This window comes from Protopterus annectens, chromosome 12.part0 (assembly GCF_019279795.1).
Source record: "Protopterus annectens isolate FY-2018-M chromosome 12.part0, PAN1.0, whole genome shotgun sequence".
NCBI classification, from domain to species: domain Eukaryota; kingdom Metazoa; phylum Chordata; order Ceratodontiformes; family Protopteridae; genus Protopterus; species Protopterus annectens.
Window position 1 is genome coordinate 5820398 of NC_056746.1, and position 22770 is coordinate 5843167.

Here is a 22770-nt window from a genome sequence, read left to right on the forward strand (position 1 = left end):
AACTAGAAAACCTTTTCCATTTGTTAATGTATGATTTTGTAATAGCAGGCTTTTTTGCCTCTATTAGTACCTGCTGCACATCCTCTGAAAACAGGTGACCTAAAAGTAATTAAGACCCTATCATACAGGCAGTCAGCTGAAGATGGCTTATGTCAGGATGTATCAAACAGTCCCTGTTCTTGTGTGAGTAGCTAAGGCAGTGATCATAACTGTGTGCTTAGTGCATTTCAGTAGTGGGGAATCCTTGTACTGCCTACCCCTCAGCCCTGGTACAGGAATGCCACATACAGACCGAAGAACAGAGCAGGCTCTGAGCATGTCCGTTATAGATTTAAAAACTAAAGCTGCAGGAATGAGCACAAGAAGGTTTTACTCAAGGGTTAAAAAGTTAGAAGACCTCCTTAGACATGATCTGATATGCGAGTACGTGTATGTATTTTTAAATTAAACCAAGGTCTACATTTGAAGAGCTATTGTAGTATGTTTACTTTAACAGCAAACTGCTTGAGTACTGGAATTTAATATTGCTGTATTGAAATATAAAAAAGTGTATGTTTGCAGCTTTACTTGAAGGTCTATGTTTCCAGTATCCTGGCATCTGTTTAAAAAATGCGAGACCAACTGTTGAATCATTTAAAGTGATTTTGTTTTGATGCATACCATCTGATGTTGTAAGTCTTCATTCATTCCTTACTGATAGGACTTCGGTTCCGTCCTCTGAACCAACACGGCTGGTACCAAGCTTGCACCAGCCAAAAACTCTCAGCTAAGTCCTACCCACAATGCCCCTCTCATGGTCTCTTCAGATTTTGTTTGCCACGTTCCTTGTCAGACGTGCCAAGCCTTTCTCTCAAGCTAAGTGTAGCTTTTTTTGTGGCTCTTTGTAATTTTTATCGACTATTTACCTTCCCTTAGTCAGTTTTTTCTTCTAAGGTTGTCTCTTTTCCTAAACCCTATTTTTCCTGACTAAACCCTACTCACTACCTTGGTAGTTCTTTCGTATCATCATTGGTACTACTACACCTTCCCTACCTTGGTAGGCCCTTCCTTTACCTTTTGGTATTTCTTAGTACCATTGCTAGTACCCCTTCCTAATATTATTTATATATATATATATATATATATATATATATATATATATATATATATATATTGTCTGATAAGGCTAAGCTTGGGTTCAAGCAGTGTGATAAGTGTGGGCGTAAGATGCCCAACTCAGACGGTCACGCTGGGTGTGTTTATTGTTTGGGCGTTGAGCACATTGATGTATCTTGTGATATTTTTTCTAGCTTCAGCAACCGTACGTTGGCTGAACGTAAGAACATGCTTATTATTAAACACCCTTCTCTGAGGCTCCTTCTGGGATGGAGGTCTCTCCACCTCCTCCTAAACATAAGGATGTAAAAAAACATAAATAGAAACTGAGTCACTCTGTTCCGACATCTCCGTCCTCCTCGGAACCGAGACTACACTAGGTTTCTCCCACGCCGTCAGCGCAGACTGCTTCGGCACCAGGGTCCCTGTATTTGTCAGTGCCGACCTTGATTATGACACATGCTCCTACCACTGTACCAGCATCGGCACCATCCCCGGTCACGTTACCGATATCTTGCGCAGCTCCACCTATAATGACACTTGCAGTTCCAAAGATTGGGCACCTTGCCAGAACCAGGTACGCTCCTTCTTATGACCACCTTTTGGGACAACAATTTAGTCCATTTATTGAGAGACCAGAATCTCCATCGGCAGCTTCCTTCAGATCCATCAGCAGTCTTTCGGGACAAGATGTAGTGATGGTTGTGGACCAGCTTTTGGCAGCTAGAGGATTACCAACCCCGATTAGGTCTTCCCTCCCTCTTGGAACAGAAGCTCTCATGGCGTATTCACCTGTCTATACTCCTATGACCTCCTCCCAGGTCTCCGACTCAGTTACCAATGTCCATCCCGGTGCATTCTGTCTTGGCTCCAACAGTGGAGGCTTCCCTGTCGGCACTGATGACTCTTGGTCACACGGCTCCTTTGGAACTGATGCACCTTCGGAGCAATGATTGAGCTGTTGGCACAGTGACATCTAGTTTGGCGCCGATTTTTTTTTTTTTTTTTTCCTGTGGCACTGTCTACGGTCACGGCTCTCCCGGCAGCTACCGGTCCTCTCGGAGCTCCTCACCTGGAGGTGGGCTCCTCGGGGCGGGGTGTGACCTCGCTTCAGAGGTCGTCCTTCTCGGTTCCGGGCTCTCATCATTCCTCGGGCGGGCTTGCTTTCCACTTGATGGAGAGGGTTCTCTCCAACAGGCTCGCAGTTGGCACCATTGGCATCGGAAACAGAAACCCCCTCTACCATGCAGCTGTCCCAATCTCCTACTCTGGGATCTCGAGCATGGGAGCCGCAAGACCCTCTCTTGAAGGGAATGCTTTCTCCGGAGTCCTCCTCAGAAAACCCCAATGGGGAGCCACCCCAGAAGAAACTTTGCAAGAAGAAGCATTTTGATTCCCCAGAGGAGTCCATCACTGATGACACTGATTTATGATGAGAGAGAAGGGTCCCCACGGTCTCTCCCAGAAGACGTCTCATTTGGAGACATTCTCGCGATCCTCAAGGAGAGGGGAGACTGGAAACCCTCCTAACCTTCGGAGGAAACTGTTCTTGCAGGCTTTCCGTGCTAGACCATCTACTTCCTGGGTGACCCCACCTGCAGATGAGCTCATTAGGCTTATTGTGCAGCATGCCTGGAAGGCCCCGGACAACATAGAACCTGTCCTCCGGAGGTCAGATAAAATTTTGTCCACACCTGAAGACCAACCCAACTGGTCCAAACAGCTGATAGTAGATTCCATGGTCATGGTGGAGGCCAGCAAGAGGGAACTGGCAGAAGATAGTTCCACTGTACATCCCCCGAACAGGGAGTCTCGGGCTATGGACAGACAAGGGAAGCAGACCTATGCTTCAGCGTCCTTTGCCATTCGGTCGCTGAATTACCTGGCACACTTTTTTTACTCGCCTCCAAAGAGACCTAATCTCAGAAATGTCTGCCTCTTTGGTGGGGATACTGCCTGAGGAGGTATGTGATACTGTTGCCTCCCATCTAGCTACCCTAGAATCCATCTCAAACTCCTTGATGCGCTTGATTTCTCACACTACCGAGGGGGCAGCTCGAGCAGCCGCATCGGGCATAGTCATGAAGGCAGCATGCTTGGATGCGTGTGTGTGACTTCGCAAACCTTTTTCAAATCTTCCTTTCTCAACGCACCTGTTGACGAATCTTCCCTCTTTGGTCCCAAAGTAAGAGAGACAATATTACATAGTGAGAGAGACTGAAAGACATTGTCTGCTGTGGGCATACGTTTTTTTCCTCTGGAAGCAGTCTGGGGACGATTCTCTCTGCACCTACAGGCCTGGCAACTTATAACCATGAATGCTTGGGTGCAGAGAATAATATCCAAAGGCCATCATATCCAATTAAATCTCTCTCCCAGACAAGTAAAATGAATCCCCGATATTCCACCCGGTCAGAAGGAGGCTGCAGCCTTAGAAATCGAAAAGCTGCTAAGAAAGAGTCATCCAACTAGTCTCACCAGATCAAATAGGATCCGGGTTTTACTCGAGGTTCTTTAGTCCTGGAATGGAGGGCAGTTCTCTTAGCATTGCAAGCGTTCCACACATCCCTTCCTTCTGGGACCATTGCAATTCATTCGGACAACATGTCAATCATCTGGTACATCAACAAACAAGGCAGAACCAGGTCTTACCCCTGTGTCGGGAAGCCATGAGAATATGGCATTGGGCGATGGCTTCCAACCGCTTTCTCATAGCAACGCACATTGCCTCATAGTGGTCTCTCAATCCAATAATAGCGGCTCAAATCTTCCGCCGCTGGGGCAGGCTTTGCTGCGACCTGTTTGCTTCACCCCTAAACAACAAATACCGAAGCTACTTTGCCCTGATCCCCCCTCAGGGGGAGTCGCCGAGGGATATTCTGACACATGTTTGGCCCCCGGGTCTACTGTATCCCAGTCCCCCGTTTCTCCTCATCCCAAAATTTCTACAGAAAGCTCAAAGGTTGAGAAGCAAAGTGATCCTCATTGCCCCTTATTGGCCCCGTCAAGTCTGGTTCCCATTCCTATGACCTCACCTGATTCACAACCCGTGGATCCTGGATCAATCTCAAGGACTGCGGTCTCATCCTCAGGGACTGATTCACCCCAATCTCCACAGCCTCAAGCTCATAGCTTGGTTTCTCCACTTCCGATGATTGCCAGGCTACCTGATATTTCATCCCCTGTTCACGAGATCCTTCTGGCTTTGCACAAACCATACACCAGAAATTTTTTTTTTCAGTAAGTGGACTAGGTTCTCTAGATGGTCCAAAGAACAAAATATGGATCCCTTTTCTTTGCCTATTCAGAAGATCCTACAGTATTTCACTACCCTGTTGCACGCAGGAGCTTCAGCATCTATGATTACAGTACATTTAGCAGCTATTGAAAATTTTCACAATGAAATCGACAATTCATCTGTTATGTCACACCGACTGTGCAAAACCTTCACGAAAGGAGTATTATATATTAAACCTCCTTTCAAGCCTCCTATAGAGCCATAGGACTTTACTTTGGTGCTTCAGTCATTAACAAGTCCTCTTTTCGATCTTTCTAACTCCTGTGATATAAAATTTTTGTCTTGGAAAACTCTACTTCTAGTAGCCCTTACCTCAGCGAGAAGAGTATCCGAGTTGCAGAGTGTCAAGAGACCATAATTGATTTACCACAGGGAAAGAGTTTCTCTACGTACTAACTCCTCCTTTTTGCTCAAGGTCATTTCTGGTTTCTCCATCAACCAGTCTGTTGACCTACTGGTTTTGTTTTCCCACCATTCAAATAGAGGGGGATACCTTTTGCATACCCTAGATGTTCATAGGCAACTTTGTTTCTACTTGGACAGAACTAAATCTTTCAGAAAAACTGATCAATTATTTGTAGCTTTTTCAGAACCCAGAATGGGTAAGCCTGTTTCCAAAATGACTATCTTCTTGGCTCAGAAACACCATTACTTTCATCTACCATCAAGACAAAGTTTCCTTGCCTTCCCAAATTAAGGCTCACTCTACTAGATCGATGGCTACCTCAGTGGCTTTTCATTCCAGAGCCTTTATGGATGGTATCTGCGCAGCAGCCACTTGGGCAAGACCTCATACCTTTATCACTCATTACAAATTGGATTTGGCCTCCAAGGGAAGAGCATCTTTTGGTTCTATGGTGCTCATGAATTTCCTTCCTTAGGGCCACCCAGAACTCAAGTAGCTGGGGACTCGGTCCTATCAGTAAGGAATGAATGATTTTACAACATCATATAAAGAAGTTGTCTTACCATAACGTTGCCTCTGTGTTGTAGATCTTCATTCATTACTTCCCGCCCTCCTTCCCTGCCTTGACTCCTGGTGGACTTTAGGATTACTTTATTAGTTAGGGTATCTGCTCAGACAGAGCCTCCTACTGTCACTATTGATCTTTTTATACTGTAAGGGCAGGCAAACTCGATCTGAAGAGACTGTGAGAAGAGCATTGTGGGTAAGACATAGCTGAGAGTTTTTGGCTTGCGCGAGCTTTGTACTGGCCATGTCTGTTCTGAGGACGGAACCGAAGTCCCATCAGTAATGAATGAAGGAAGGTCTACAACACAGATGGAACGTTATGGTAAGACATAACTTTTTTTTTTTTTTTTTTTTTTTCACACTACAACATGCATTGCATAAACTCCCAAACACTTCTTCCCACATCAGGAAATGTTTTGGACATCCCTTTCGTATTTAAAATTAATTTTAAAATTTGCATTTTCCTTGCAGTAACATCACTGAGGAAAAATGATCATGTTTAACCTTAGTGAGATAGGTAATAGAGAAGTGTCTGTTCCGTTTATAGACTTTTATGGTCTCTACAGTGCGTGTGCCAGGGTGCCCTATTGAAGTCTATGGACATAGTTCACATTACCCTGTGGTAACGGCGCAAACAGGAAAAGCTAAACTTTTTGGGGACATGGTTAATAAAAAGTTTGCTAAGCTTTTTTATTTAAAAAAAAAAATGCCCAAAAAGTAAGGAAAGGCAAGCTGGAAAATACATCATGGCACTTGACTCATCAAATGGCTCAATATATAAGCATTGGCATGTCACTGTAGCAAGTACGTCCATTTTTCTTTAATGATTCCTGCTCCTGCGTGGCAACTGACAAGGGGGGGCTCTGCAAAGATGCAGTGCATGTTAAGTACATTTAAAGACATTATCATTTGTTGTGGACTTCATTCATTTTGTTCAGATTTTTCAAATCATTGGGGTCCGAGTTCCCAGTTTTAACATTTTATTGTCTTCTATAGGATCTTTCTCGGCGCAAGTGCACAGATGGGTTATTTACATTCTGACTTTGGATCTGTGTACTGTAATTTTTGAATGTGATTGTTGACATTCCTAAAAGTGCCCGTGAAGTAAGTCTGACTTGTAGATAAGTACGTTTAGCTGATTTTTTTTTTTTCTTTTTTAGTGAGCTTCCTCCTTTTGCTTCCTGGTTTGAACCAGCATGGCATCATCACAAAATATGTTGGTATGATCAAGAAAGAGATCCAGAAGCTCCTTAAGCAGAAAGAGAAGAAGAATGAGTGAAGTATTGCAGCTTCAAAATCTGCAGTGCTGAGTATTCTATCAAGTAGTGCAGCTGTCCTCTCGCTTCATATTCATGGAGAAGATTCCACGTCTTTGTTTTGGGAATTTTGTTCTGCTGTTTAGTATTAATTAATTATTTTTCTCACAGGGTAATGTTCATGAAGTCTCTCATTATTTTCTAATTAGAGTGAACCACCTCCCCCCATCCCTTAATTGCCTGCTTTCTCTGCATCAAAGAGTCTTTTGAAATTAATGCTTCTTTAGGAAGTAGGCTGCATTAGTATTCCTGAACAGGAGTCCTAGAAGTAAGTCATTGTTCTCTGCGATGGTGAAATCCCTTTCACATCCCACTTCTTGTCTCAGTACATATCTGCAGGTATTTGGAGGCAGGGTACTGCCATTTTTGGACTCCTATTACATTGAGATCACCTCCATCCCTTCTGAATGTTATAGGCTCTGAAGAATTGCACTTGCAAACCTTTGCTTTAAGATCATTTTCATTGGTACTTTGAGTAAGTTTACTTCTTCAGCTCCTCACTTCAGAACATGAACCTGATAATCAGCTTGGTCTTAGTAAACCTCAGCTGTTTTTCATCTCTAGTTTGACTGTTTTGGTTGCGGATATACTGTTTTCTGTGTTTAGTATTTTTTTTAATTCAGTTTAAGTAAAAAAAAAAAAATGTATTTAAAATGTTGCACTGAAACCAGAGGGAAGTTTTGTCAGTAGTGGATTTGCAGCAGATAAATAGATCAGCTTTAGCAGAAATTCTGATGTGCTCTTTTGGTTAAAAAACGTATTCACACTTTAAAAGTTTTCATTTTGAAGGAATGCAATGATTCAATGTTTAAGCAGAGCTTACATAAGCTCTTAATTTTGTTCATGATTTGTATTCTTTCAGCTTTCAGATACATTCTGATGTCCTCCGTGCTTTCCTCAAGTTTGTTCCTTGGTGAGATGTAGTAGGCAGTTTTTGGTCTTTCTTGAAGTTAGAAATATTGTGTGTGGATAGGGATGGCTAGATGCTATTGCTGAGGATTTTCGAAGACATTAGTATTTTTACTATAAATTATTAGTCTGCCTAGAGATGCTGCATATGGACTCATTTTAACGTGAATTTCCATGCATGCAACTAAGGTGTTTTACTTGTCGTTGGTGTGTTCTGCTTTTGGGTGCTTTGGTTGGAAATTCCCATTCTTGAGAAAAGGAAATGCATTTTTAATGAAAGCCACTAAAAGCCTTTATTTCTAGATACAATGTTTCTGGTGTTTAGGTGTGATGCTTTTTTTTTTCTCATAAGTGCTTCTATGACTAACCTAACTTGCCCAGGCAAGAACAATGATGTCCAGTGCCAGTGGTATGGGCCAGCCATGAAGGCTATCAGTCTTCAAGGTGTGCATTGCTTTGTCTGGCTGAGTGAGGTTTCATTTTTGTATGGTTGTATTTGAAAGGGCATCTGTTGTGATATTTTTGTTAAGCCTTCACCTGCATATGCTGAGCCTACTGGTTTAGGGAAAAGAGGGTAGCTGGGGATTGGGGATAGTCATCAGGTGTAGAGATTTTTTTTTTATTGACCTGTGCTTTCTGAATAGCACTTCAGCCTATTAAACTTTGAGATATTGATTAAAGGAATGGCTCTAAAATTCTACTTTGGAATGTGAAGACATTTTTGAGGAAGAAAAGGAAGTAGTGAAAGTCCCGTTCTGTCTAGCTTTGGAAAGGTAACTGTTAAGACTAAATTGGATACAGCAAAAGTTGTCTAGAACTAGTCTTTTGACACTTTGACTATGAAGGGACCAAAATAGGTAACTGAGGAATGGAAAACTTTTTTTTTTCTCACCTTGGTCAGTGTTGGGCCAGAACATAATCGTTAAGTGTTCAGAAACTGTCTAGAACTAGGATCTCCAGAGAAAACTTGAACCGTAAATAATTTTGTTAAATAGATGGCAGAATGAGATTGTGTTTGGCTGCAAAACCAGTTGTGGCTGGTTCTTGCAGATATTGGAAGAGCGGTATCCTTTTTACGATAGTGGCAAACCTGGCAGTTGTATGCCAGAATATGAACAAACATTAAACCATTTTGTAGCTGTTTTGCAACTATAAAGGATATGTTGTAACACTGACTTTCTAAAAAGGGTTCTGTAATCCTAGTTTTGTCACCATGATTGAAACCAGTGTCACTGCTGTGGTCAGAATAGGTAGGATGAGTCTCTGCTTAAGTACCAATTTTAGAAGGTCTGTCCAGCTAAGAAAATACTTTCTTAAACAGTTTGGTACTCACAGAAGTGATGGGGAATTCATGAGTTGCATATTTTGGCACATGGCACCTTACTGCTTGCTGAAGGTTGTTACTGTGAAATTCTGCTGTAGCAGGGAGACCACACTGTAGCACCCACATTTTCATTCCTTTCTTTTGATCTATTTTGAAGTGTTACATTTACTTTAAATGTTTGTTTTTGTAAATGTTGTCTTTTATATTTGTATAATGTGTGAATATTTGTTTGTTGTACATTTTCTAATCGCTTACATCTTAAAAATAAAGTTTATCAACACAACTGTACTGTGGTGTTACTTTATTCTGTAAAACTACATTAATGAAATCAGTTTGTGAACCGCTTATGGTGGTTTGTGTGAGGTGGTGTCATAGCAACTAGCTCTTAAATATCTCCCTGCTCCGCTCTCTTTTTCTGGCTCTAAGACGTTTGATTTTATATGCTGTACCTTGCTAGTTTATTATTTGTTTCTTTACCTATTTGAGCTCTCTTGAGGCTCCCAAGCATGTAATCATTGGTTAGAGATTGGCAATAGCCATCCCATGGTCGATAATTCTATATTACCTCTAATGAGAATAACTGGGATCATACCATAGAAAATTTGAGGGGACCCATACATGGGATAAATCATTTTGGGTTTGCATCTTTCCATTAGTAGTATAGGGGACAGTTCCGAGGTAACTTTTCTGTTTCTCATTCATAAATCCAAATTAACTTGAATGTGGACAGGGAGTCTTTTCCAGAGGGGACAGTATTCAGTGTGAGATGTACCTGATGTTCATCACGTTTCACTGTTGCAGTCATTATACTTGGGTTATCCTGCTGGCAGGCTACCCGCAGTCGGCCAGAATTCCAAAGTCTAGTTCCGGCGTCGGTTGCTGTCGCCTCTTCCCTGACGTCAGTGCACCAGGGGTATAAAAGATGCAGCCGACGCCATTTTCTCCAGTCTTTCTTGCCACGCGGTGCCCGAAGCAAAAGCAGTTCGCAAGTGCCGGTCGGCCGACTCCTGAGATTTTCGAAATTGAATTTCAGAACCGAAGTCTTCAATAAAGCTAAGTACCCCGCTGGGAAAACTTTTTCTTGCTCCAGACCGATGTCAGTAAAAGTTAACAATTGCATTTCTTGTGGGAAGCAAATACCTCATAAGGATTTTCACTCTTACTGTATTCCTTGCCTAGGCCCTGACCATGACGTTGCTAGTTGTCGGTTTTGTGCTAGATTCAACCAACGCACTATTAAGCATCAGTTTGACTTTGCTTTACATTACTTTGGCCAAAGATTTAACTACATAATGCCGTCAGAACAACAGACGACCAGAATTCATAAAAGACGCAAAGACAAAGAAAAGGACAGGCATCCGAGGTCCAAAACCGACGAAGCCTCTTCTCTGCCAGCCACCGGTTCTCACTGAGGCGCTTTCGCAGCCCCTGACCCACGCTACCTCACAGCCACAGGCCGCATCCGACTCCCACGTGGAGACACCTAGGCCTCTGGAAACTCAAGGTATTGGGCCTGCGGAAACTATTCCCTCAGATGGGTCTGGAGCCGCTGAGCAGGCATCGGCTTCTGAGGGTGTTTTCAGACCTTCACAGCTTACTCTTAAGTCCACTACAGCAGCCAAGGTAAAGTCAAAAACACCATTAAAGACAGGGAAACAAGTACAGCATTCTCCTGGACAGTCATCCATGCCAAAGAAACAGATGCTTAAAATGGCCGAGGACCTAATTACTTTGATCAGGGGTTTCCATCCCCCTCCTGATAAAAGGCCTAGGCAAGACACTGACGGACTCCTCTGACCAGGTTTCTATTTCCTCCGATTCCTCTTCAGATCAGGGATATTCTCTCCCTCCCTATGAGAACTCTGATGCAGAATAATCTATACCTTCATGCCTCTTCGCCTGAGGATTACTCTTTTGGGGAAACCTTGCACACCATGAGGGAGCATTTCCATTGGGAGAGCCAGGATTATTCAGAATCCAAGAAAAGGTTCAGAGACTATTGCCTCAGCACAGGCCCCTGACAATCCCCCCTGTGCTTGATATTGATGATGTTTTCTCTGAATCCAGTTTGTCTCCCGATTCCTTACCCCCCGCACCAGTCAAGCCATATAGGTACTACAGGGTCCCAGACTCTCATAAATTTCTTTATAAAAACCCTGCTGCTGACCCAGAAACAATTTCTCAGTGTCCCAAAGGGGTTAAGGCTTCCACTGCAAAAAACACTGTCCCCCTCTGATAGGGATTCCAGAGCTCTGGATAGATGGGGGAAAACGTTTGCACTTCTGCTACTTTAGCTGTAAGGCCTTTAAACTGCCAGTTTCACATGCTTAAATATCAACAATACCTAATGTCTTTGTTAAAACAGAAAATGCTTACAAACTCAATGTCCTGACAATAAGGAAATGCAGGATTTATTGCCTGCAGCTGAACAAGTGGGAAAGCATACTCTGCAATGTGGTTTTGATTGCAGAGCCGCAGTTAACAGGCTCTGTCATTCGAAGGCATGCTTGGTTAAAAGAACAAAGTTTACCTGATCATGTTAAAGTAAAATTATTGGATGCTCCACTACAGCATGATACTTTGTTTGGTGTTAAGGCAGAAGAGGTGTTAAAGAAAATGGAGGATAAAGCAAAATCAATGCAGACAGTAAAGGATTTCTTACAGGTTCAGCCACCTAGATTTAGCAGAAACTGTCTTTCTAAAAATTGGTCCTTTCCGGTGTCAGACAGGCCACAAAGAGGCAGATACAGACACCCAAGAGGCAGATCTCAGCCCCAAGGCTCACACAGACCTAAACAATGGGATGCTTCAGCCCCCAAAGGAGGAGAAGACAAATCACAACCTTATAGGAAGCAGTCCCAATGACTTCCCTCTACAAATGCCAAGCACTTACCTTTTGGCAGCACCCTTAGGGGGAAAGCTAGCACTTTTCTCACAAAATTGGCACATGATCACCCAGGACAAATGGGTACTGAATATTTGATGTTCATCGTGCATACAGCTGCAGTAATCACAGATGGGTTCTCTGCCGTCAGGCGGTCCCTCGGTCGGCCGAATTCCAAAGTCTTGGTCCGGCGTCGGTTGTTGTCGCTTTCTCTTCTGACGTCAGTGAGGCCAGAGTATAGAAGACACAGCCGACGCCATGTTCTTCAGTCTTTTTTGCCGCGCGGTGCCCGAAGCAGAAGCAGTTCGCAAGTGTCGGTCGGCCAGCTCCTGAAATACGAAAATTTTGGAAACCGAAGTCTTCATTAAAGCTAAGTACCCCGTTGGGGAACCTTTTCTTGCCTCAGACTGATGTCAGAAAAAGTTAATAATTGTATTTCTTGTGGGAAGCAAATACCGCATAAGGATTTCCATTCCCTCTGCATACCTTGTTTAGGCCCAGACCATGACGTCTCGGGCTGTCGCTTTTGCGCTACCTTCAATAAACACATTATTAAGCGTCGGGCAGAGTTCGACCAACACTATTTTGGTAAAGCTTTTGATTATAAGATGTCGTCGGACACTCCGACTACCGTTTTGTCCAAAAAACGCAAGAAGGACCGACATGCGAGGCCCGCGGTCCCCGCCGACACCACGCCAAAACAGGCTACACGTGGTCCGGTTCTCAGCGAGACGCCTTTGCAGTCCCTGATTACCGACGACACTCCTTTGACGGTGTCCTCTGTACCCGAGACCGCTGGGACCTCGGCCCTTTCCCAGACTACAACCTCCGAAGCCTTTGCTAATGTTGAGCCTGCTAATGTGGACAGGTCCACCTCTACCCATGGTGTCTTTGGACCCTCATCTTCTTTTTCTGTTAAGGCCTTTACTAAATCCAAAGCAGCCAGGCATCCCAAGAGGCCTGTTGCTCAGGGCCCATCCCCAGGCCCCATGCCTAAAAAACAGATGCTTAAAATGGCTGAGGATTTAATTACTCTTATCAGGGGTTCTCAACCCCCTCCAGACAAGAGACCCAGAGTGGAGGAAGATTCTCCCTCTTCTGATCAGGGATCCATTTTATCAGAACATTCTGATGTAGAGGAACACTCTTACTCCCCTTTTGAGGATTCGGATGCAGAGCAGTCCATCCCTTCTGTATCCCCTCCTGAGGATTTTTCCTTTGGGGAAACCTTGCACACACTGAGGGAACACTTCCATTGGGAAGGCCAAGACTTTTCAGATTCTAAGAAAAGACTTAGGGAATTTATTTTGTTACCTCAGCACAGACCTTTGGCGATACCCCCGGTTTTGGACATACTTGATGATGTTTATTCGGAGGCTTGCCTTAACCCGGATTCCCTGCCTCCTGCACCAGTCAAACCTGATAGGTACTACAGAGTACCTAACTCTCACCAATTTCTCTTCAAAAGCCATAATGCTGACCCTGAAACCATTTCACAAGGCCCCAAGGGATTGAAGGCCTCCACTGCCAAGAACCCTCTTCCTGCAGAGAGTGAGTCCAGATCTTTAGAAAGGTGGGGAAAAAAAGGTATATACCTCGGCCACCCTAGCCATGAGGGCCCTAAATTGTCAGTTTCATATGCTCAAATATCAACAGTTCCTGTTATCACAATTAAGGAATAAAATGTCTCAACCTGAACAACCAGATTTGAGGGAGTTACAGGATATGATGCATAGTGCAGAGCAAGTGGGTAAACATACTTTACAATGTGGCTATGATGCCCTAGAGGCCTCAAGTAGAGCGGCTGCTACAGGATCAGTCATTCGCAGACATGCCTGGCTTAGAGAACAAAACTTGCTTGATCATGTGAAAGCTAAATTTCTAGATGCTCCTTTACAAAAGGATGTGCTGTTTGGTACTAATGCTGAGGAGATACTACGGAAAATGGAGGAAAAAGCCAAATCTATGCAAACTGTCAAAGCCTTTTTACAGGTCCAACCTCCACGTTTTAGCAGAAATTGGCCTTCAAAAAACTGGTCCTTTCCAGCCACTGACAAGCCTCAAAGAGGTAGATACAGGCGCACAAGGGGCAGAGGGCAATCACAAGGATCATGCAGAGGCCGACAATGGCAAACTCCAGCACCAAGAGGTGGCGAAGACAGTGCACAATACAGGAAGCAAACCCAAATGACTCCTTCATTTCCATGCTAAGCAAGTCTCAGCTGGCAGCACCTTTGGGAGGAAAGCTAGCATTATTTGCAGGCAATTGGCATATTGTCACAACAGACAAATGGATCCTGGACATTATAAACAGAGGCTACAAATTTCAATTTCACACTCTTCCAAAAATGAGAGGCATGCCAAACCTGCCACTGAATCAAAGGGCAGAGGCACAACTACAAATTTCAAAGCTCATAAGCATGAGAGCTATTCAAGAGGTACCTACTCACGAACAAGGTCAAGGTTTCTATTCAAGACTTTTTCTGGTACCAAGGAAAGGAACCGACTGGAGACCCATTTTGGACTTATCCATCCTAAACACATTTCAACTCGTACCAAAATTCAAGATGCTCACATTACAGCAACTTCTTCCCATGCTGGGCAAGGGGTTTTGGCTGGTAACGTTGGACCTCAAGGAGGCATACCTGCATGTCCCAATCAGACAAAGCTGCAGAAGATACCTCAGATTTCTTGCAGCTTCAATCCACTATCAATTCTCTGCATTGCCCTTGGCTTATCTACTGCGCCCAGAGTATTCACAAAGTGCCTGGCATCAGTGATTGCCTACTGCAGACTTCAAGGGATACAAATTTACCCTTATTTGGACGACTGCCTGATCCAAGCGGACAGCAAGAACATACTTCTGGAACATCTGGCATATGTGACACGGTTAATGCTTGCTCTGGGATACACAATCAACAAAGAGAAATCAAGGCTAACACCATCTCAGAAAATAATTTTCCTGGGTGCCAACTTGGACACAAACACCCAGATGGCCTACCTTACGCCAGAAAAACAGGGGCAATTATCTCAGTACTTCAAAATACTAGAAAAAAGTACCAGGCTTACTGCAAGGAAAATCCTGCAGGCTCTGGGATTCATGGCATCTTGCATTCTTTTAATCCCATGTGCAAAGCTGCATATGAGGAAACTTCAATGGTACCTAAAAAACCTATGGTCTCAACACAGTCACAGTTTGGAAACAATAATACCAATAATCCCATGTTTGCAAAAGAAATTTCTATGGTGGGCCCAAGCATGTCAAGCAAACACAGGCCTCCCATTCTGCAAGCCTCAAGCAAAGCAAGTTATCACAACAGATGCCTCAGATTACGCCTGGGGGGTGCACATGACGGACAGGTGCATCCAGGGCAAATGGTCTCAAAAGGAAAAGCACCTTCACATCAATCTAAAAGAAATGCTAGCAGTAATAAATGCAATTACAGCTTTAAAGGACTTCCTGCGTCCAGGACAATTACTAATAAGAACAGACAACACCACAGTAATGTGGTACATAAACAAGGAGGAACACATTCATACCCCTTGTGCAGACTAGCCATGACTCTTTGGAACTTGGCTCTGGAATGGCAAATCGAACTTCAAGCACAGTACCTGCCAGGATTGGAAAACATGCTGGCAGACAATTTAAGCAGAAATATGACAGATCCACACGAATGGAAGTTACATCCTCAGGTGTTTACAGAAATAATCCAAGTGTGGGGCAGGCCAGACATAGATCTTTTTGCCTCCCACAGGAATCATCAATTGGAAAAGTTTTGTTCGAGGACCTTTCATCCAAAGGCCTGGAGAGTGGACACCCTTTCATTCAGTTGGACAGCATGGACAGTTTACGCATTTCCACCTCTGCCTCTTCTGCCCAAGGTGCTTTTGAAAGCAAGAGCAGACAGACCGAAGATGATACTGATTGCTCCAGATTGGCCAAGGCAACACTGGTACCCACTGCTGAGGAGCCTAACACATACTCCCCCCTGGTCACTGCCTCTAATGCCTCTTCTGCTGACACAACACAGCTACAAAACTCTTCACAGTCAGCTGAAAACACTCAGTCTCTCTGCTTGGAAAATCAAAATCCCTTAACACCTCAACAGACCCTACTCTCCAAGGAGGTGCAGGATGTCATTTTGGAGGCCAGAAGGCCATCTACTAGAAAAGCTTACTCCGCAAAATGGAAGCGGTTTTGTTCTTGGAATGAGAAAAAAGGCCAGGACCCTGGAAAACTGAACTTGCCTCAGGTATTACAGTATCTAGCTGAGCTGCTGAACAGTGAACTTTCATTTTCTTCCATAAAAATCCATGCCTCAGCCATTTCTGCAGAATTCAACATGGATCCTCCTTTATTTTCTCACCCACTCTTACGACAGTTCCTCAGAGGGGCTAAGAATATAAGACCACCAAGGAGACAACCAATACCAGCCTGGGATCTTCATTACATACTAGAAAAGTTAACATTGCCTCCTTTTGAACCATCTGCCTCAACAGATTTGCAATATTTGACCTGGAAAACTGCCTTCCTTCTGGCTATCACTTCAGCTCGTAGAGTTTCGGAACTACAGGCCCTCATGGCGGTGCAGCCCTTTCTCATTTTCCATCAGGACAGGGTTGCTCTTCGTACCAACCCATCATTTATGCCTAAAGTGGTATCCAGGATAGCTTTAAATCAAGCCATACACCTTCCTACCTTTTACCCCAATCCTCAAAACAAAGGGGAAAGGCTACTACATTCTTTAGACATCCATAGGCAGCTACGTTACTATTTGGACAGAACAAAGTCCTTCAGGAAATCAGAACAACTCTTTGTGTCCTATGCTGTAGGGGCTCAAGGGAAGCCAGTTTCCAAGCAGACTATTTCAAAGTGGATAGGCCACTGCATACGGTTTTGTTATTTCTATCATGGGAAATCTGTTCCTACAGGTATCAGATCACACTCCACCAGGGCCACAGCTACCTCTACAGCCTTCCTCAGAGGAGTTCCTACCAAAGATATTTTGGAGGCAGCCACTTGGAGTTCTGTACATACTTTCACAAAACACTACCACCTGCCTTTATATTCCAGAACAAGAGCAGGCTTTGCCACTGCTGTTTTGCAGGGCATTCTGGCTCAACCCAGTTCCTCCTAGTACCTACCACCCTGTGCGTAGCTTTGGGACTCATTACTGCAGCTGTATGCACGATGAACATAGTACAGTTTTGTACCTACCAATGTAGATGTTCGAGTGCTATAATACAGCTGCAGTACAGGTTTCCCTCCCTCCTTCCCCACTGGGTCCAGGCATAGGGCCTAACAACCCCTTCATACAACCTGACTGGGTTATCTTTCTTTGGTTTATTTGCTTGCAACCACTTAATTTGGATTATATTGCATTACTTGTATATATACATATGAGCATAGCTTATGTATTGCCTTCCTTCTGGGGGCACCTGACATCTGGGGCAAGAAAGACTGAAGAACATGGCGTCGGCTGTGTCTTATATACTCTGGCCTCAATGACGTCAGAAGAGAAAGCGACAACAACCGATGCCGGACCAAGACTTTGGAATTCGGCCGACCGAGGGACTGCCTGACGGCAGAGAACCCATCTGTGATTACTGCAGCTGTATTAGCACTCTAACATCTACATTTATCGTAGGTACAAAACTGTACTTTTCTCATGGTTACAGATTCCACTTTCACACTCTTCCAAAATCAAATGTTATGCCAAACCTGCCACAAAACCAATGGGCAGAGGCACAAAAACAAATTTCTGCTCTCCTGGACATGAGAGCTGTTCAAAGAGTACCACAGCAAGAACAGGGACAAGGATTTTACTCAAGACCTTTCCTGGTACCCAGAAAGGACAAAGCCTGGAGACCAATACTGGACCTGTCAATACTTTCCTGGATGTTCCGAAATTCAAAATGTTAACACTGCAGCAACTTCTACCCATGCTGGGCAAGAAGGCTTGGCTAGTTACTTTGGACCTCAAGGAGGCATACCTGCATGTCCCAATCAGACAATCTTGCAGAAGATGCCTCCGATTCATAGCTGGCTCAATGCATTACCAATTCTCTGCACTGCCCTTTGGCTTATCTACTGTGCAAAGGGTCTTCACAAAATGTCTGGCACCAGTAATTGCATTTTGCAGACAAAAAGGAATTCAAATATATCCGTACTTGGACGACTGCCTTATTCAAGCAGTGAGCAAGGACATTCTACTAAAGCATCTGGCGGTTGTAAACAGATTACTAATTTGCCTAGGGTACACAGTAAATGAAAAGAAATCAAAACTAGTGCCCTCTCAAGAGATAATATTCCTGGGTGCAAGCTTAAATACAACTGCCCAGATGGCTTATCTCAAGCCAGACAAGCAAAGGCAACTGACTCATTACTTTCAAATGATGGCAACAAAGACCCAGCTCCCTGCAAGAAAAATTCTGCAGGCTCTGGGCTTCGTGGCATCCTGCATTCTACTAATTCCATATGCAAGACTGCATATGAGGAAACTACAATGGTATCTAAAAAGTGTTTGGACTCAACATTGCCACAGCCTGGAAACAATAATAACTCTTATTCCCTGCCTGCAACAGGAGTTTCGATGGTGGGCACTGGCCTGTCACCACAACAAGGGACAGCCTTTCACCTTACCCACAGCCAGGCAGACAATAACAACAGATGCATCGGCTTATGCCTGGGGGGCACACATGGCAGGAAAATGTATTCGGGGCACGTGGCCCAAGGAACAAATGCATCTTTACATCAATCAAAAAGAGATGCTAGCTGTACAGCATGCCCTGACAGCCTTCAAGGATCTACTACATCCAGGACAACTATTACTAAAGATGGACAATACCGCAGTTATGTGGTACATAAACAAGTAAGGGGGCACACATTCCTAACCCCTCTGCAGGCAAGGCATGACTTTGTGGAACACATCACTGACCTATCAAATACATCTGCAGGCACAATTCCTGCCAGGAAAGAAAAATACTCTGGCAGACTAACTAAGCAGAAATCTCATGGATCCTCACGAATGGAAACTAAATCCACAGGTCTTCAGCATGATAACAAGGAAATGGGGGCGCCCAGACATAGGTCTTTTTGCCTCCCCTCACAACTGCCAACTACAGAGATTCTGCACAAGAACTTATCACTCACAAGCATGGAAAGTGGATGCTCTATCATTCAGCTGGAAAACACTGACAGTTTATGCCTTTCCTCCACTGCCTCTTCTTCCCAAGGTGCTCCTAAAAGTCAGACAAGAGAAGCCAAAAATGATTCTGATTGCCCCAGACTGGCCATGCCAGCACTGGTACCCAATCCTAAAGAGCTTGTCTCAAGGCCCAGCCTGGGCTTTACCTCAAATTCCTCATCTTCTGACTCAACGAAACAATCAAAATTCTGCAGAGTCAACTCAGAACCTTAAATCTGGCTGCATGGCAGATAATATAGCCACTCAGACCGCTCCTCTCTCTAAAGCTGTTATGGGTGTAATTTTAGAAGCCAGGAGGCCCAGCACTAGGAAATCTTATGCAGAAAAATGGAAGAGATTCTGTGCTTGGAACTAGGCACAAGGACTGGAACCACTTGTTCCAGATATACCTCAGATTTTACAATACCTAACGGAGATGCTGGACAAAGGCCTATCCTCAACAATTAAGATCCATGCCTCTGCCATTTCAGCTCATTACAATACGGAACATCCTATTTTCTCTCATCCACTACTAAGACAGTACCTCAGAGGGGCAAAAAACATAAGACCCCCAAGGAGAGCACCGATACCTACATGGGACCTCAATTTTGTTTTAGAAAAGCTCACACTTCCTCCTTTTGAGCCAGCCAATACAGCTGATATAAAATTCTTATGGAAAACTGCTCTGCTCCTAGCAATAACTTCAGCAAGAAGAGTCTCAGAGTTACAGGCATTAATGGCAGTGAAACCTTTCATCATTTTTCATCAGGACAGGGTTTCTCTAAGGACAAACCCAACATTTATGCCAAAGGTAGTATCCAGTGTGGCTCTTAACCAAACCATTCATTTGCCAACCTTTTATCCACGTCCCTAGAATAAAGGGGAGAGACTTCTGCACGCTTTGGACATACACAGACAGCTACGCTTCTATTTGGACAAAACAAAAGCTTTCAGAAAAACTGAGCAACTGTTTGTAGCTTATGCTGCAGGATCACAAGGAAAGCCCATCTCAAAGCAGACTATTTCAAAATGGATAGGACACTGCATTCGTTTCTGCTATTCACAACATGGCAAATCAGTGCCTAAGGGCATTAGGCCACATTCAACCAGAGCAGGAGCCACTTCAGCAGCCTTCCTCAGAGGAGTACCAACCAAAGACATTCTAGAGGCTGCAACCTGGAATTCAGTGCACACTTTCACCAAGCACTACCACTTACCTCTCTACTCTAAATCCAGAGCAGGCTTTGCCACTGCAGTTCTGCAGGGCCTTGTAGCCTCTCCTAATCCTATTTAGGCCCAGCCACCCAACCTCAGCTTTGGGATTCAACCCAAGTGTAATGACTGCAACAGTGAAACACGATGAACATAGTACAGTTGTGTACCTACCATAAATGTAGATGTTCGAGTGTATTCACTGTTGCAGTCCAGGTTACCCACCCTCCATCCCCCTTTTCTTTGCTGGGTCTTTTCTGTACTTCTCTATTCTATACAACCTATGTGGTGTATTTGCTTGTAGATGAAGGAAATGTTTATTTTAGTACATGCATGCTTCTTGGCATATTTTTTTTAGCCTACCTATTTGGGGGCACCTGACATCTGGGGCAAGGAAAAACTGAAGAAAATGGCGTCTGCTGCATCTTTTATACCCCTGGCGCACTGACGTCAGGGAAGAGGCGACAGCAACCAACGCCGGACCTAGACTTTGGAATTCTGTCAGACTGCGGGTAGCCTGCCAGCAAGATAACCCAAGTGTAATGACTGCAACAGTGAATACACTTGGTAGCTACACAACTGTACTTTCCTGCAAACCAGTCTATTGATGTTGCAGAGGAGAGGTTTAGATCCTTGGATCAAGTATTTCTGATGACATTTAACTTGCTTATGTGCAGTAAATTCATCAGTATTAGGTCGCGCAGGATGCATTGTATGCTAGACATGGTCACCTCTTAATCTGTAGGATACGGAGTACAGTGATAGGACTTTGAGTCTGTTCATGTAGGGCATGTTGTTTAGGCCTTGTATTTTTTAGTAAGGTATCATTGTGGGTGGTTCTGGTTGTTGCATCTGTCTGGACAGATGCATGCCAAAAGGGGCATTATATTCAATGATTGGGTTTATGAAGGCTGCGTAAAGAGGGATACAAGCTGTGCAATATCAAAGGACTTTCTTACAATAATAGACGCATGTTGGTATACACATAAGTTCCCTAATCCCAAACAACTGGGTCAACTTTTGGGGATGTATTGTTAATGTGGTAGTTCCCTGAGATAGATGACTTCCCCAAAGGCTACAGTAATGCATTTTTTTTGCCATTTAGTTTGTCTATGATTTTGGCACCAGTTATTGTTTGGGACAAACCCTCCTGCAGGATCTGTCATTTGTCGATTCAGTGCTCTTGTATTGCAGTCATCGGCAAATTGTCAGCCCTTTGGTATTTGCTTTTACTTCAGAAAAGTAGATGGCAAACAGGAGAGGTCCTAGCACTAAATCGTGGGGGACTCCACTGATGGCTGGTCTCTCTTGTGGAGGCAACTTCCCCTAGTTTGAATTCCTGTATTATATTTTTGAGCCGCGTAAGGGTTTATTCCCAGCTTATTTAGATTTTCTACTATTCCTGGGCAGGGAATGGTGTCAAAAGCTTGGTCTGTTTGAGGTATGCAGTGTGTACCATTTTGCCTCCATCTGTTGCTGGGTGACCTTTTCAAAAAAAAAAAAAAAAAAAAAAAAGCTGCCCTTGACTAATCCAAATTGAGACTGGTCCAGTGTTTGGAGGTTCTCTGTGTCCTGATGGGATTAGTTCCATGGCTTTGCATATGAAGCTGGTCAGACTTGTTGGGTCTCCATTTGCCCGAGTCTGCGGAAAGTCCTTTCTCATGTAGGTATAAGTAAGAGTATATAAATGCTCTTTTGGTAAAGCAGCTATGAATATTTCCTATTTTCTTAAATGCACTAATTTCATAAAAGATGTGAGACCTAGAGATGAACAGTGGTGCAATTTTATACAAAATAAAACACACAGTTTTGCCACTGATACTTGTCATCTGACACATTTATTTTAGATTAATATTGTTTTTCAGTATTGTAAAATTTGGTTAATTTGCATTGCTTTGGAAATATCAGACAGTAACTATCCCCTTTTGTTCTACATCACTGGAAATCTCTTGAACAAGTGAACAATCCCCTCACTGACATATTGGAAGTGTATTGCACATTTACAAAGATATAACCCGTTGTTTTACTGGTGTTTGTGGCACACAAGATAGTTTTTCTTTTAGAAATTTTGAGTATAAAAATCAGCATCTACAGACCATTGATACGAACACCAACATTTTTTGTAACTCACCCTTTTTCAGATCAATTAACCACATAGATGCTTGGAAAGCTGCTTTGAGAAACTCCACAGAAATACTATTTGCTTATAACTTCATTATAACGTGTTGGTTAAGCCCTTTTGCCTAAATCAAAAAGGATTTCCTTAGAACCAAATATGTCTCGTCTTATTTACTTTTAAATAATAAACTATCCTCATGATTCAGTATATTTAAAAACACCGATATAAAAATACAAAACTTGCATTTTTAAGACAAAACCCGTGATGCATGACAGTAAATCTAAAAATTATAATGCTGTCATAATTATGCCAAAATTAATGTTTACGTTTTGTGTCCTTTTTCCAACTCGGCGGTGGAAATATTTTAATTCAATCCCAGTGGGTTGAAGGCATTTGCTCTAAGTTGCCAAATAATTTCCCTATACAATAACTGATTCTTCCACTCCCCACTGT

At 43.5% G+C, this 22770-nt stretch overlaps 1 protein-coding gene across 1 annotated transcript in view; it reads left to right on the plus strand.

Moving 5' to 3' along the window:
* Positions 1–9198, plus strand: part of ARL6IP1 (ADP ribosylation factor like GTPase 6 interacting protein 1) — a 301643-nt gene extending 292445 nt beyond the window's left edge. The window contains exon 6 of the mRNA XM_044089045.1: positions 6527–9198. Within this exon, the coding sequence (XP_043944980.1) occupies positions 6527–6645 (119 nt within the window). The 3' untranslated portion in view covers positions 6646–9198. The remainder of the gene's footprint in view (positions 1–6526) is intronic.
* The last annotated feature ends 13572 nt before the right edge of the window (positions 9199–22770 follow it).